At 42.4% G+C, this 16,017-nt stretch overlaps 1 protein-coding gene across 2 annotated transcripts; it reads left to right on the forward strand.

Annotated features, from left to right (window-relative positions):
• The first annotated feature begins 52 nt into the window (after nt 1-52).
• lrrc45 (leucine rich repeat containing 45) lies at nt 53-15,513 on the forward strand. Of its 2 annotated transcripts, none has more exons than XM_003454040.5 (18): nt 53-172; nt 612-897; nt 1,371-1,432; nt 1,533-1,603; nt 2,203-2,381; nt 2,542-2,670; nt 2,762-2,874; nt 3,460-3,518; nt 3,623-3,700; nt 4,680-4,815; nt 5,498-5,575; nt 5,660-5,771; nt 5,853-5,923; nt 6,069-6,161; nt 8,018-8,110; nt 9,009-9,182; nt 14,130-14,277; nt 14,435-15,513. In XM_003454040.5, the coding sequence occupies exons 2-18, from the start codon at nt 669-671 to the stop codon at nt 14,632-14,634; spliced, it is 2,025 nt and encodes a 674-aa protein (XP_003454088.1). In that variant the 5' UTR covers nt 53-172; nt 612-668; the 3' UTR covers nt 14,635-15,513. The 2 variants fall into 2 exon arrangements, with proteins under 2 accessions (XP_003454088.1, XP_019217686.1); XM_019362141.2 differs by lacking the exon at nt 53-172 and adding an exon at nt 245-383.
• The last annotated feature ends 504 nt before the right edge of the window (nt 15,514-16,017 follow it).

The following is a 16,017-nucleotide window of genomic DNA, read 5'->3' on the forward strand; positions in this document are numbered from 1 at the left end:
TGATAAAAACGAACAAGCAGATAGATAAATAGAGACTTATTTTTTCGAAACTACGTTGACCAAAATGCTTTGCGTCAAACACTTCCTAGTTACTCTGTGCCCTGGTTTCCTTTTTCTGTCAGCTGGTCGAGCTACAACAACAATAACTGTCAGGAAGACAGTTTTGGTGGAGGTCTGTGTTTTTATCTTAACCTGTAATTATTATTTTGATCGCTACTCAAGAAACCCGGTTTGAACCCCTCCTTACTTGGATCATCGGTTTAAGATTTGATTGTCCCGCGCGAGCCTCTGACTCGCGTGGAGATAGCTCCTCGCGTCACTTTCATTCAAAACTGGCTGTTCAGCGTGGGTCTGACTGTTACAAGCTACCATGTAAAATACACGTCAGTACGCTTTAAATCCACACAGTTGTGTAGGCTGGTCGCTACAGTGGTTAAAGTTGATTCAGTGTCGTGTGATCATCAATTATTTCTTAAATTTAGCAAAAGAAAAAAAGTATCCCTCGGCGTTTTTGTTATTTATTAATGCATTTATCTTTGATGCCAGGAAAATCAACAGCACATGTATAGATAGCAGCAGTAAGAACTTTGGTCTCTCCTTCTTTTCACCAGTTGGTCTGAGGACAGAAAGCTCTGCTCTTTAGATGATCAGGAGTCTGCAGAGCCTGAATGGAGGATTTCAGGCGGATATACCTCCGTCTGTGTAAGGAGGGAGGCGTGGAGCCTCAGGAGGGTGTTGTAGCTCAGCTCCAGGAGAGCAGGTCTGCTCAGGGCTCCAGACTGGACCTGAGTGGACTGAGCCTGTCTGCAGATACCTGCTCAGTGCTGGCTAAGGCCTTCCATAAGGATACTGTCTTTACTGAGGTGTCACTCAGTGACTGCATGCTCAGCGAGGAAGGTGCGTAAGGACAGTCTTTATGTAATGTGGAGAATTATACAGTATGTGCAAGTGTATGGTCCTCAATAATGTGAATGATGCAGTGATGTGGCCCTGCCCGAGTCACACTGCTGCGGCACGTCTATGTAATGTACTTTAATCAGTCTGATGGTTAAATAATAAAACTATCAGAATGAGTGTGTTAGGCTACATATCACACAGATGCTGTCAACAAAAAGTCCTTTGGTTCTGATCCTGAACAGATCTTCACATTTACAGAGTTTGCGCTGCTTGAATTAGAAGGATAAATGCAAACAGTCTTTTTTAAATGCAACAAACAAACAGAGAAATAGAAAACATTCATATAGATCTTTTTTCTCATTAGCATAATAAACCACATTTGCTGCTCTGGTAAATATTGTGACTCAGGATGCTGAGTGCAGGATTAAATTCTGTGTGTGTGTGTTAGTCACTGTGCTGTGTGTGACTCTCAGGTGCCAGAGTGCTCCTCAGTGGACTGTTTGACAACACAACTGTCAAAGTCCTGGATCTAAAGGTACCGCCTCCCAAATTAGACTCTCCACACACGGTGACACTAGTTTTATTTTATTGCACAATATCTGTGTGTCCTTAGGTTGTGTTTTTATTGTTCACAGGGGAATAACCTCAGATCATCAGGAGCCGAGGTGCTGGGACAGTTCTTGGCACAAAACAAGACGCTGCACAGGTGAGACTCATGCTCTTTGTGTCTGTGAACCATTTCATTCCTTTCCCTTATGGCTGTTAATAGTTGTATAGTACCGGTTCACAACAACAGATCGTAAGCTGTCTTTTAACAGCAGGAGACCTGCGAAAGCCCGCAGGCTGTGTGTAGAGACAGACAGACACTTTAGTGATCACACAGAATATTTAGTAGTTGAGTTGACCACACAAAAACCGCTGTAGTCACTTCTGTTTTTGGTGAGAAACACTCTGACACTTTGTATTTCACCACAAATGAGTTTCAATCAAACAACCAAGATGTGAACAAAAATATTGCATTTGTGGCAATTTTCAAACACATGAAAGACACATGACATGAAAGTAAGAACAGACAGCCTGTAGTGTGGGACATCATATATAGTCATTGAACTATTCTGTCTGTCCTGCTCCTGGAATTTGGAGGTCATGATACTGAAAACAAAATAAACCCGTCAGAGAGACAGCAGAAACGTGACCAAATGCACAGTCTTATCATGCATTTCTGATCATTGAAGGAATCTGTCAGCACATAGTCTGAGTACTGAAGAGTGTGCCTAATTAACTGGCAGTGTTTGGTTTTTGCAGGCTGGTGCTGGAGTGGAATGCGTTGGGCGTGTGGGACGAAGCTTTCTCGCTCTTCTGCAGCGGTTTAGCTTCCAACTGCGTGCTGACGCAGCTGGACCTGCGCAACAATCAAATCAACCACCATGGAGCATCGGAGCTCGCTCTGGCACTCAAACGCAACAGCACACTGGAAGTTCTAGGTGACACTAACTGGTTAACGTCATGTACCGTATTGTTTGGTAGAGAACAGCTTTTAAGAGCAGCCTCCGTCGTATGGCAGCATCATAAGTTTAAGCTGCAGAGCCTGCTGTTGTCATCAGCAGATGGTCCATGCTAACTCCTCTTACATTACTTACTCAGATCTCAGGTGGAACAATATTGGTCTGCTGGGAGGCAGGTCCATGCTGGAGGCACTTCAAAACAACAAGAGCATAGTGCAGCTGGAGATGGCTGGGAACAACATACCCAGTGACACGCTGAAAGCTCTCGGTAAGTCCTACCAGAGGTCGTAACGCTAGCAGTATGGCTTTGTTAGCATTACTATAACATGGTTACGCTGAGAGCCATCTTTACCTTTCAGAGCAGGCCACAGGGCACAACTCAGACAGGCGGTCCACCCTGAGGGAGAGCCGCAGCCGGACCCAGGTCCTCAGCAAGGAGATTCAAACACTGAAGGAGGAGAAAGGCCGGCAGGTAACCTCGCAATCCCAAACTGCAGACACCACAGGTCGGCCATTCACCTCCAAAGTTTTGAATTCAGGAAACATTTCTCCCAGAGAAGCGATCAGAAGTCTACAACCTGTCTGAATATGGGACTTCTGATCCTCCCAGCACTTGCACCACCAGTAGGAAACCCCAGTGCGTGCACTCTTGTAGCTATAGCCCACTGTGATTACAGATCCAATCCAAGACCATAGGCTGGATTCTGTAATGGTTTATCTTCTGTGTAGTGATGCACCTTTATTTACTTTTCCATAGAGACAAATGCAAACAGCTGCACATAGTGGACACACAGCCTAGCTGCAGTAAAAATGACTCCCATAAATAGCCAAGACATGCATATCAGTACAAATCAGGTTAACATTTGGACTAAGCTGATAATGGTGGAGCGAGGGTTGAGGGAGTGTGATATCTTCACGGTTGTCTACACAAATTTTTAATGTGTAGTCAAATATTTCTGTGAGTCATAATGAACCACAGTAATGCCCAGTGGGGGTCAAATGTCCAGATAACCTACTCAGATTAAATACAGTTTTTTATTTCTAACTTTTGTTTCAGTTCCTAAGCCTGATGGAGACCATAGACAGGCAGAGGGATGAGATGGGACGCTCCAGTAGGTGAGTGGTGACTCTGTGTGGCCATTGGCTAATAGCCTGGAAGATGGTGTGTGTGGAGACACCTGCATCCTCTTATGATTCTGTGACTTTTTCTCTGTCGTCAGGTCAACCTCCATTCAGATCGGCCAACTCCAGGAAGCTCTGAACGAGAGAAAGTCAGCCGTCAACTCTCTCACTGCAAAGTAATCGTTTCCTCCACCGTCAGTCCACGTTCAGTAAACAGCTGTGTGAAAATACTGCGCTGTAACATTAGAGAAGACAGCTGCTCGCATATGTGTGGGTGTTGCAATCATGCAAGAAGAATACACGAGGATCACTTTATATCAGGACACTTGGCACTCAAAAAAATGCTGAAATCTAGGGAGCGTTCTAAGCCCCTCCCCCAGTTAGCCAGTCATGTTGTGCTGACACGTGTGAACAATAGGTTGTAATGCTGTTAAACTGTATGTGTGCCCAGCAGGTGTGGAGTTAACGTGTCAGAGGAAAGCTCTTTACATATACTTCGTTACAGAGTCACATAGTGTTGTTTGCTTTTGACGTGTGGGTTTGAGTCCCACGGAGCACTGAAATGATCGTTATCCAAATAACTGCCTGGATTCGATCTCAGATGGTTACAGAGTAGCTAGAGAGACTTTTCTAGGATGCTCAGTCAGACGGTGGATGGAGGTTTACAATCTAGCAGAAACGCAGGGTTCTGACTTAGTTCAAGGCCACATCTGATAGCTTTCAAATGCTGGAAAAACACAGTACATGCAAAAATGCCCCCAGGAGGAGTTATTTCTGCCAAAGAGGGAATTTTACCAGCAGAGAAACAAGAGGAAACTTACAGAGTCCAGCCCTCCTCTCGTTCTAACCAACACCTTTACTATGAGCCACTCTGTAAATGTAGAAGCTCTGTTGCGTTAGGACACTGGGATGATGATGACTATGGTTTCCAGTATCCAAACATGATAACAGTTCTTTGTTTGTCCTATTTTCCTGACAGCGATATCATTCTGAGGAAATTTGCAGGAATCTCTCGAGACTTGGCACAGATGTCAGTTTGGACAAAGGATTAGCTGATTAGAGTTTGGTAGTCAGAGATTAAAGATCAATGTAACCGGGGCCTCCAAAACATGTTTTCCAAACATGCGTTTAACAGCATCATCTGTTGTTGTGCAGGCTGCAGATGACAGAAGCTGCCCTCGCACTCTCCGAGCAGAAAAACCAAAACATGGGAGAGCTGCTGTCTCGACTGAAAGCTGAGAAAGAAGAACAGAGGGAACAACACAGCAAAGAGAGGAAGAAAGAGCACGAGGTACAGAGTGATGGCAGCTTTACCTTTAAATGGTAGGACGCTGAAATACATGACCAGCATGCTACGTGGCCGATGAGGTCACAGAGTCAGCAGACAAATCCAGCAATACTAAAACATCATAACATCATGCAGAGCAGATGATATTATAGTCCTGCTGAAAACCCAACACTGCAGTTAGCTTTCTTTTTTTCGCAGTAATTTTCAGCGACCATAGAGACAAAAAGGAAGTTTGACACTGGTTTGTAATTGTTAAGGAATAATAGATCCAGTCCTGGTTTAAAAGTGGCTGCATGACCACATCACATAGAGATGATGGAGCCAAGAGTCTGACACCATGATGTCAGGAAACAACATGCTGCCCGCATGACCAAGGAGCTCGTTGTGGCTGCAGGGAAGAGGCTGATAGCCCATCTTCATCGAGGGTGTAGAGGTGGAGAGAGTCAGCTGCTTCAGATTGTGAAGATAAACATTAGTGATGATGTTAGCTGCTCACAAAACAGCAAGACAATTTCTACATACATACACATGTATGTGTATGTATGTGTGACATACACATACATGTGTATGTCACACATACATACACATGTATGTGTGACGTGTGTGTGTGACGTGTGTGTGTGTGACGTGTGTATGTGTGACGTGTGTGTGTATTACTGTCAGCTCTTCTCCTTCCGTTCTGTAGGACGCTGTGCTAAGACAGGGAAAACTCCTCAGAGACATCCAGAACCTGACAGAGACCAACGGTCAACTCAAGAATAACGTAGGAGCCCTGTCTTTTCACTTTCATCATTTGCACTTTGATATTTGCACTGTGAGCACTCTGGGATGTTGGTGTGTGTGTTAGGTGGAGGAGATGGAGCGCAGGTGTAAGTCTCAGCAGCAGCTGATCTTTGAGCTGAAGCAGGAGCTGACCACCAGCACAGCTGAGCTCAAGCTGCGACTAGCACAGGCTGAAGGTAACGCGTGTTATCAACTACGAACATATAGATTCCTTTTGTAACATGAACGCCAGCAGAGATTTCCTGTGTGTCTGACAGACCGTTTGGAATCAGAGAAGCGAAGGTCCAAGCAAGCCCTGGATGACATGGACAGTCTCCGCCAGAAAGAGGTGTGCTGTTGGGCCGCACACAACGCCACGTAGAAGAATCAAAATAAGAGTTCGAATGTGTTAATAATGAGAACAAAATGCACTATTTTAATAGATGGGGTCATTTTAACAGCATCAGTTACTGAAAGTTTATGTTCCTGTGAAGGTGGAGCATATAAACCGACATTTAGAAGAAAGTGAGCGGGCCCTGCAGGATCGCATTTTCAAACTGGAGGGACAGCGGATACAACTGGAGGAGGTCAGAGCTCACACTGCTCACACTGCAATGTGACATACAAGTATTCATATGTTTACCACAATCAAAGTGATCCGTGCCATGTGTTACATCACCCAGATCTGTGACTCAGAGGAACTTGGCATACCCCATAAGATACACACTTGTATCATCTGGCTTCATGGACAGATAGAGCTGGGTGTCACCTGCATAGCAGTGTAAATGTATGCTATGTCTTCTAATGATGTTGCCTAAGGGAAGCATGTATAATGTAAACAGAATTGGTCCTAGCACTGAACCCTGTGGAACACCATAATTAACCTTAGTGTGTGAAGAGGACTCTCCATTTACATGTACAAATTGGAGTCTATTAGATAGATATGATACAAACCACTGCAGTGCAGTACCTGTAATACCTACAGCATGTTCTAATCGCTCTAATAGGATATTATGGTCAACAGTATCGAACGCTGCACTGAGGTCTAGCAGGACAAGCACAGAGATGAGTCCACTGTCAGAGGCCATAAGAAGATCATTTGTAACCTTCACTAAAGCTGTTTCTGTGCTGTGATGAGCTCTGAAACCTGACTGAAACGCTTCAAATAAGCCATTCCTCTGCAGATGATCTGTTAGCAGTTTGACAACTACTCTTTCAAGGATGTTTGATATGAAAGGAAGGTTGGAGATTGGCCTATAATTAGCTAAAAGAGCTCTGCTCAGGCTTTTAAAAATTATTTGTAATACCACCACCTTCAAAGCCTGTGCTGTGTAGCCTGCTAATGAACATAAATTGATCCTGTTTAAAACTGAAGCAGTAATTCATGGTAGGAAGGAGGAGGTCTAATAGAAATGTTGGTGTTTTAGAGTAAAAATTATTGAGGTAAGTTTGGAAAGATTATGGGATTGCTGTGAATGTTTTATACCTGAAATTGTTATTTATAAAGAAATGTATGAAGTAAATGGACCCGTGCTCATACAGAGCTTTTCTAAAGCACTAAAGAGCTTTGTACAACACGCCTCATTTATCCATTCATACAAGCACTGTTTTCTATGCTGAAATGTTTTCTATCTAACATTCACACACATTCATCCTCCAGTGGATGCATTAACGAGCAGCTCGTGGTCAGTATCCTGCCCAGTGATATTGGCACGCAGACTGGCGCAGCCCAGGCTCCAGTTACCAACCTTCCAGTTAATAGATGACCTGCTGCACCCCCTGAGCTACAGCCACCCCACCAGTCGTTACTAGTTAAGGTTAAAGGAATGCTTGGCTCAACAGAACTCTGACTCTGTGTCAGCCTGGTTCCTGTTCTGTTCATGTAAGGATCCAAAACTGGAGTGTCTCTCATTTTGATCTGTCACATTGTGAGTGGAAGCTATATACATAAACTGAAGGTTGTCAGTAGATGGATTAGTATGATATGATAATGGTGAGTAATCCAGGGGTGTGCGAGCTTTGACACACAGTTCTACCTGAATTTAACTTCGTTTCTTTAACATATTTAAGGTTCAGTGACAAAGACTGTGTGAGTCTCTGTTTATTTAAGGAATAAAGGGTCAACTTTCCCTAACTGTGTATTCCAGACAGTTATTCAAATCCACAAGCAAACATTTCTTTGCCACCGGGGAATTTCCCAGTTATCAGGCCAAACTGAAGGTGACTGTAGAGAGCATGGGACACCTTGGTACTGCAGAGGAGAATGATAAAACCACAGCTGCTGCACACAGTTTAAAAAAACAGTTTCCCTGTAATCTGGGAGCATTTGTACAGAATAAATGACAGTGAAGTGAAATTCTTCTTCATCTTACACCCAGAGTGGGAGTTAACAAATCACCCCGAATGTGTTTCTCACGATAATCTGTCGTCTCATCTGTTCCAGGAACTGAGTAAAGCTAAAGCAGCGTTTGTGTCAGAAAGGGCCCAGGCAGAGGAGGAGCTGGGAAGAGTGCGAGCTCAAGTGCGTTTGGAAGAGGTGGGTTCAAACTTTGGTCATTTACTGAGTCACAACCTAAGTTTTCAAAGTCATGGTTGTGAGTGGAGAATGAGCATCTCCACTCCGGTGGCCGTACTTTTCTTTTTCCACCCACCACTTTGTCTTTTACTAGCAGGACGAGTCATTTACTCAGAGCTCTGAGGAACAGCAGAACGTGGCTGAACCCCACAGACCCAACTGTCATCATGCTACGACACTGTGTGTGTGTGTGTGTGTGTGTGTGTGTGTGTGTGCAGAGTCCAGCTCTTTAATCCATTTACAATGTCACTGTGTGCTGACCTGCAGAAACAGGAAGAAGCATCTCGCTGTCTGTGAATCTCTAAATCTTGTACATGAATTGATGACAGTCAGTTTCCTAGAGACTCCTTAAAAATGACCTTAGTCCTTAAATCCATTTTCAAGGGTCTTGAAAATGTTCTAAGTTGGGTAAAAAAATCTTTTTACTTTGCTTTGACCTCCAGTGACCCTACAGTCATAACATCAGGCAGAGACGAATGAATTACAGTTTACATTTCTTTGTGATCATTCCTCATGAATGGGTTAAATGCAAAGGCTGCACCACATTTTATCTAATATATGAATATTTTGACGTACAGTGAGCACAAGTTCACTGTAGTGGTAAAGACAAAGAAACTGGGGGACAGCAAACTGACTCCACAGTTTCCTCTTTAGAATAAACGTTCTCTCCTTTAGTTACACAGACATGTCGATGTATCACACAACTGATCACAAAATCAATACGGGCAACCTATTGGGATTGCATCATGTTGTAAGTTTGCCTAATGTTAAAAACCAATGTCACCTGTAATTGCTGGGCTCTAATACCTGAGAAAGACCCCTCCACAGCATTTCCCTCTGTGTTGATTCCTCTGAGCAGCAGGAGCACGTCTCGTCCTTGGAGGAGAAGCTGCGCTCGGTGCGTTCATCCCTGCAGGAGGTCCAGCTGCACTGTTCCCAGCAGAAACAGACCATCTCTGAGCTGCAGGCCAAGAACAGCCAGCAGAGCATTGAGATGGACGGACTACGACGCAGGATAGAGGAGCTGCAGCAGGTCAGGATGCACCACCTGCCTGTTGTACAAACACCACTCCAACTGTAGCTCCTGTATCTACAGGACAGAATTAGCAGAGTTTGGGCCTAGAACAGGTTTCAGCTGCCACACCTCCAACTATAAGACCTACCAGCAGAAGTGGCTAAAGTACACACAGTGTTTCCAGTGAAAAGTACACATACTGGTGTTAAACATTACTCAGTAACAGTGAAACAGTACAGGCTCTGAAATGTACTCAAAGTAAGGACATTACTGCCAGATGCTTTTGTGGAAAGCTAACTGAAGCTCATGCTCTATTAATATTACAATCAAATAATATTAGCACATAAAAGTAAAACCTTTGCCTGCACGGCTAAACAGAGAAATGAGTACACTCGGGGGTCAAAGATGGCTGTACTGGCTCCATGTTGCTGTTGTGAGCTGCAGCAGGTCTTCTTTCTCTGCAGGCTGTGATCAGCTGACCTGTGCTGCTGCTGCTCTGAGGTTTACTGCTCTTTGATTTGATGTGACACAAGCTATCTTGACTGATTTCCACTGCCTTCATGCGCACTCCTCTGCTGCAGTGCCAGCTTGATGCTGAAGCACTGCAACCACCATTTGTGGACATCTACACCAAAAATGCCGTTCTGGACCATTGCACCCACTCTAATACCTGAGCATAGCTCCATAAATGAGACATCAATGTTATGATTTTGTCTCCTTCATTTCTTTGTAGGCAGTAAACCTCGGTGATGCTAGATATACAGCTAGCTTGTGTCAACAGGAAGCCAAAAGACAGGAGCAGGCTTCTCAGCCCTGAAAGCACAGCTACCATAGTGTTGGCTGCATACCGCCAAGCATCTGTGCAGGCTGTTGACTGATGTAGCAGACCAAACCAAAGGCCACGTGAGAAATGAGCAATGTCCTAAAATGTCGGTCCAGTTATCCTTGTCAGGGTCGCAGGGGGGTGGAGCCTATCCCAGCTACCGTAGGGCGAGAAGCTGTCGCAGAGCTAACACAGAGAGACAGACAAATATTCACACTCACAATTTAGAATCACCAGTTCACCTTTCCTCACTAACTGCATGTCTTTGGACTGTGCCCAGAGACAACATGCAGACTCCACACAGAAAGGCCCAGCCAGGCGGTGGAATCGAACTCTGTGAGGCAGCAGTGCTAACCACTGCACCACTGTGCTTATGAATGAATGAAAGTAACCTTAGATATCAGCAAAGTGTTACTTATATTCATTCATGAGTCCGTTTCAGAGGCATGTGGTCTGTAAACACTGTGACCTGGACCTCCAGTGACACTGTGAGGAAGGTTGGAGGAACTTTTGTCCTGTAACTCAAGCATTAAACAGTCTGCCTTCTTTCATCTGAACAACATTGTCTAAATTAGGGAAGCTCCTGACTCACAGTGGAGCTGAAAAAAATGAAAATATCTAGACTGGACTGATTCCTAATCCTTGTCCTGAAAAGGCTTCACTTGATCCAGAATGCAGCACCAAGAGCTCTGGAAGAAAACTTGTTTCTACACACTGAAAGCATTTTTTTCATCAGCTTTGAATTGTTCTAAAATTTAAATAAAATCTGAAAACGGAATAACTAAAATTGAATTGAATTAAAGTTGGAGCAGGGAGAAATCTGTACACTGACTAGAACAGTTACTGTCAACACGTCAGAGCCTGAAACGCTGTCAGTAAATTGGCCTTGCTAATCTGAAATCCCACTAGAAGTGATTTATTTTATTTTTATTTTTTTTTTTAGAAAGAGGGGCAATACATATTAATGAACATTTTAATAAATGTAAATATGCCAGATTATAGCCTTGGGCTAATTTCCATCTGCAGACCCTCTGGCAGGTTGGTGTTAAACACAAGTTAGTAAAAACATACAGAGACACTATTTACAGGTCATGTAACAGAGACAAAAACAGTCATCACATTATACTAGAACAAACAAATGACAAGAAGAGTGGACACAGAGGACAGTATAGATAACAATAACGGAAACACATCAATTATATTGCACAAACCCCAGTATTGCATATGCCCTGACTGTCGTGATATTGCGTTCACCCATTGCACTAACAGTTGTTTCCCTTTTAGTAATACACTAACTCTTTTTCCCGTCCAATATAAAGCATGATTATTAAACATGATCACATGTTTGTGTGTCCCTCAGCCGCCCTTTTAAGTGACTCTTAAAGATGGGTAGACTTGTACTTTCCCTCACTGACAGTGGAAGACTATTCCAGAAGCTCACTCCCTGGTATGACAGAGCATTCTGTGAAAAGGTGGTCCGCCTGAATGTCAATTCACAATCACCTCTAACAGTGGCTCGAGTCAGTCGAGACCCGGCAACACTGCTAGATTTTTGTTTAATAAAATCACTCATTGGTGGAGGCGCCAGACCATGTATAACTTTGTATATTAGACAGGCAGATTTAAATAATTTGAAATTAGTAAAATTTAAAAACTTGTATTTATCTAAAATTTGACAATGGTGATATGAAAAAGGTTTTTTATCTAATATTTTCAATGCTCTTTTGTAGCATACTTCAATTGGCCCAATAGCAGCAGAGCTCGTATAGGACCAACTTGTAATACAATATTCAATATGAGCCAGTATCACAGAATGCAGGAATGTAATCGCTGCTGTGTCTGTTAATGATGTGCGGATATGTCTAAAGTTCTGTATATTAACATTTACAGTTTTCACTACTTTTCTAATGTGTTTTTTAAAGGATAATTTAGAGTCTAGTAGCACTCCCAGATACTTAAATTCCTCAACATTAATTAATTCTTGTGCACCCAAGCAAACTTTTACTGCAGCCACGGTTGTTTTAGGTTTACTAAAAAACATTGATACGGTCTTTTTAAAATTAAGGCACAGGCATGAGTCATTCAGCCATTTTTGTAAATCATGCAATGCCAGTGAAAGCTGATGGGCTGCATCATCAGCAGTTTTGGCTTGCGTAAAAATTACCGTATCATCAGCATACATGATCGTGTCCACATTTTTGCACACATTAGGCAAGTCATTTACATAAAGTGAAAATAACAGGGGGCCTAGAATTGAACCCTGGGGGACACCTTGCGTACAGTAAAGATAGGGTGACTTGCTATTCTTTATTTGCACACATTGTTTTCTATCTGATAGATAAGACTGTATCCATTTAACAGTATGATTACTAAAGTTAAATGTCGACAGTCTAGACAAGAGCTTAAGATGATTCACAGTGTCAAACGCACGCTTGAAATCAAGAAAAACAGCCGCAACACAACTGCTCTTGTCTAAGTAAGATTTCACTCTCTCAACAAAAACACAGACAGCCGTTTCAGTTGAATGAAGAGTGCGAAATCCGAATTGCATAGGGTGCAAACCCGGATTGGAGTCATTAAGATGTTTGATGATAGAATTAGCAACCCACTTTTCTGCTATCTTTGAAAAGATAGGGATTATGCTAATAGGTCGATAATTAGCAGGGTCTGTTTTATCACCCGATTTATAAATTGGTGTAACTTTTGCCACCTTCCAACTCAGAGGAACGACTGCCTGCGTGATTGATAAATTAATAAGATGGGTCACAGGCACCAAAAGACAAGATTTATAATGCTTCAAGAAATTGGTATCAAATCCAAACTCATCCCTTGCTTTAGAACTTCTTAATTTAGAGATTATATTTTCTACTTCATTTTCTGTAATTTTCTGAATATTGAACTTTGAATCTGGAGAAGAAACATCCTCTTTGGTGTCGATATTCCCAATATTTTGTTGAGGGTCATAAGAATTAGAAAACAATTGTGCAATTTCATTAATGGTACTTTGGAAAAAATCATTTAATTTAGTAGCTAGGCTAAGAGGCTCTGATACCAGTTCAATGGCAAATTTAAGTTCAAGGTCTGTATCAGCATTATGCTTACTGTTACCAAGGAGTTTGTTAATATTTTCCCAAATTAGCTTACAGTTTCCTTTGGCACTATTAATTACAGTCATGAAAAAATTTGCTTTTGCCATTCTCAAAGTTTGTGTGACTTTATTCCTTGCAGATATAAAATGTAATCGATCAGTATTTAATCCAGATTGTAACGATTTTTTAAGTAACTGGTCTCTGAGTCTCATAAGCTGTTTACACTCGGTATTAATCCAAGGCAAGGAATAAACTCGTTTCTTTAAATGGCTCTCTTTCTGAAACTGTGACAAGACCCCTTTAATAGCAGAGTATAATAGATCACAAAATTTATTAGTGTCATCATAGGATAGTATGCTAGTCCAATCAAAATTATTTAGAGCTGCCATTAAATGTTGCTCTTGATTATTTGGAATAAATGTTTTTTTTATATTCATGCTTTTACTGACACATCTCAGTCGCTTTTTAGTCAGCTTTCTAGAGAAGAATATTGCATTGTGGTCAGACAAGCCAGTCAAAAAGTTATATGTTTTTATCATTCTATCTGGTTTGTTAGAGAACACCAGGTCTATTAGAGTTCTAGAGCGATTTGTTATTCTAGTGGGATCATTGATCATTTGTTTTAAACCAAAATTATCTGTGATTTCTTTTAGTTTCTTTCTGTCGCTTTTGTTATCCCAATTTACATTTAAGTCTCCCATTAGGATAAGTTCATTATTGAAGTCGCAAGAATTCAGAAGTGCCTTGAATTGGTCATAAAAATCTACTTTTGCTGAAGGTGGGCGATAAAGACATAAAACAGTAAATGACATTTCTGCTGAGAGTGACACTTTAACTCCAACACATTCAACAGAGATTTCATTGGGCCAGATTATTTGTGTACATTTTAGAGAGTCCTTCATATACAATAACACCCCTCCCCCCTTTCCTTGATGCCTATCTTTTCTAAAGACATGGTAGCCTTGTAGAGTTACCAGTGCTTGTGGAGAAGAGGGTTTGAGCCAAGTGATAAATGAGAGGTGTTTGTTAGTAGCACCTGCTGTGCTCTTACAGGAGCTGTGCCGTAAAGACCAGGAGAAGGTGGCCGAGGTGAGCCGGGTGAGGGTGGAGCTGCAGGAGCAGATTGGACATCTCCAGGCAGAGAGGACGGCACAGGGAGCACTTAAAGAAAAGATCAACGCTCTGGAAAGAGAGCTTAAAGGTTCGCCGTCCGTTTTTGTTCTGGTTACTTTTAAACTTTACATAAGTTTGTGTCTTTGTGCCAGGGCCGTCTAAAGAAATGTTTGGAAACAACAGTGTGATTTGATTCTGTGCTGCTCTCTTTCATGCTGTTCTCTCTCCGGTTTGCTGTCTTGTAGTGCTGAATAGTAACCACAGGGAGACTCTTCTGGACAAAGAGAGCGAGATGTCTTCCATGTTGGAGAAGCTGCGGCTGAAGGAGGCAGAGATCCATAGGATGAGGGAGGATGAGGCCAACAGGGCCAGCTATTTGCAGAGTGCCGTCCTCTCGTACATTCACGGTTCTCCTCTGGGACACCACAGCAGCCCCCAGAAATGAGCCAGCAGGGCCTCTCTCAGGGGTCCCGCACTGGGCAGGACAGTCTACTGGGCAATATAAGGCATAGCTCCACAGAGCTGAAGAATATTCTGGCGTGGACGATCAGTGCTCAGCAATATGAGCATCTAATAATTAATAACCATACCTAACATAATGATAAAAAATGACAAATCTCATCAGGACGTGCTCACTTCAATCTGTCCTCGTCTGCTACTTTCTTTTGTTTATTGGTACTTTTAATAAATACACAGCTCACTTTTTTAGTGCCAACACTTTCCACACGTTCCAGTGAGTGAAGCAGAAAATAACAAGGTTTGCACATAATGAAAAATAGGAATCAGCTGTGCATGTGTAAAAGGAACTATGGTTTCACTGAATGATGGAGGCAATGGTTTTACAGTGGCTGAGGGGAAGAAGAGAGAGCTGTCTGAGAGCATCATAATACTGTTTTCAAAAACTCCTAACAGTCCAGAGGCTACAAGTCAGCCATCAAACATCTGTAGATGTTTCACAGTCACACAGCTGTTCACACACATCCAGGACATGGTGACTATGACCTTCCACAGGTGAAGGTCAACAAGGACTCCGCTGCTGAAAGAGTCCTGTGATCAGAACCTGGTCTTGTGTCATAAATTTCCATTCTTATGTCCTTAGCTCACACAGTACACGTGATAAGCTGTACTCAGCATTTACTGCAAGTGAGCGTCATTTCTGCCACATTTATCCAGTTTGAGTAAATGTACACGTTTACAGTCAAAAGGGTATTTGGTTCAGATATGCCTTAATATTGTATACCACAGAGTAGACAATTTTATAATTTTATAATGCAAGTCCAAATAAAACTGTACTGTTTCAGATCTGATATCAGTGACAAACCAGTATTGCTATTTGTTTTGTGTTAATACATTGTGGTTCTGTGGTTGATCTGGATTATTCTAACAGATAAGGTTACAGTAGTGATAGTGATGGTGTGGCGTGTTGTTGGGGTGGGGAAGTATGAGGTCACTAGTATTGAAACTGCAGCCAAAGATCATTAACTGCCAAGATGATTCAGGCACAGGCTTGTGGAGCTTTAACGTAAAACTGCTGCGCTCCTAAAATTCCCATTCACTGGATCCCCCCTCACCCCTTCATCAAGGAAACTTGCACAAAACAAATTTACTTTGGATCGAGTATATCGAATATGATCAGTTCTAAAAGTTTCCACAATCTGAAGATTAAGCAAGTTGCTGGTCTACGTTTCTAAATGTTTACGAAGGCAGCGAACACACAACTGTCTTGGCTCAGGATTGTCCGAGAGGATTAGACTAAATATCTTTGTGCTCAGTCACGTGAATTCCCCTGTACTAGCTGTCTTGACGTTCTTTATAACGCTGCACTTTC

The sequence above is a fragment of the Oreochromis niloticus genome, linkage group LG8 (genome assembly GCF_001858045.2).
Source record: "Oreochromis niloticus isolate F11D_XX linkage group LG8, O_niloticus_UMD_NMBU, whole genome shotgun sequence".
In the NCBI taxonomy this organism is placed as follows: Eukaryota; Metazoa; Chordata; class Actinopteri; order Cichliformes; family Cichlidae; genus Oreochromis; species Oreochromis niloticus.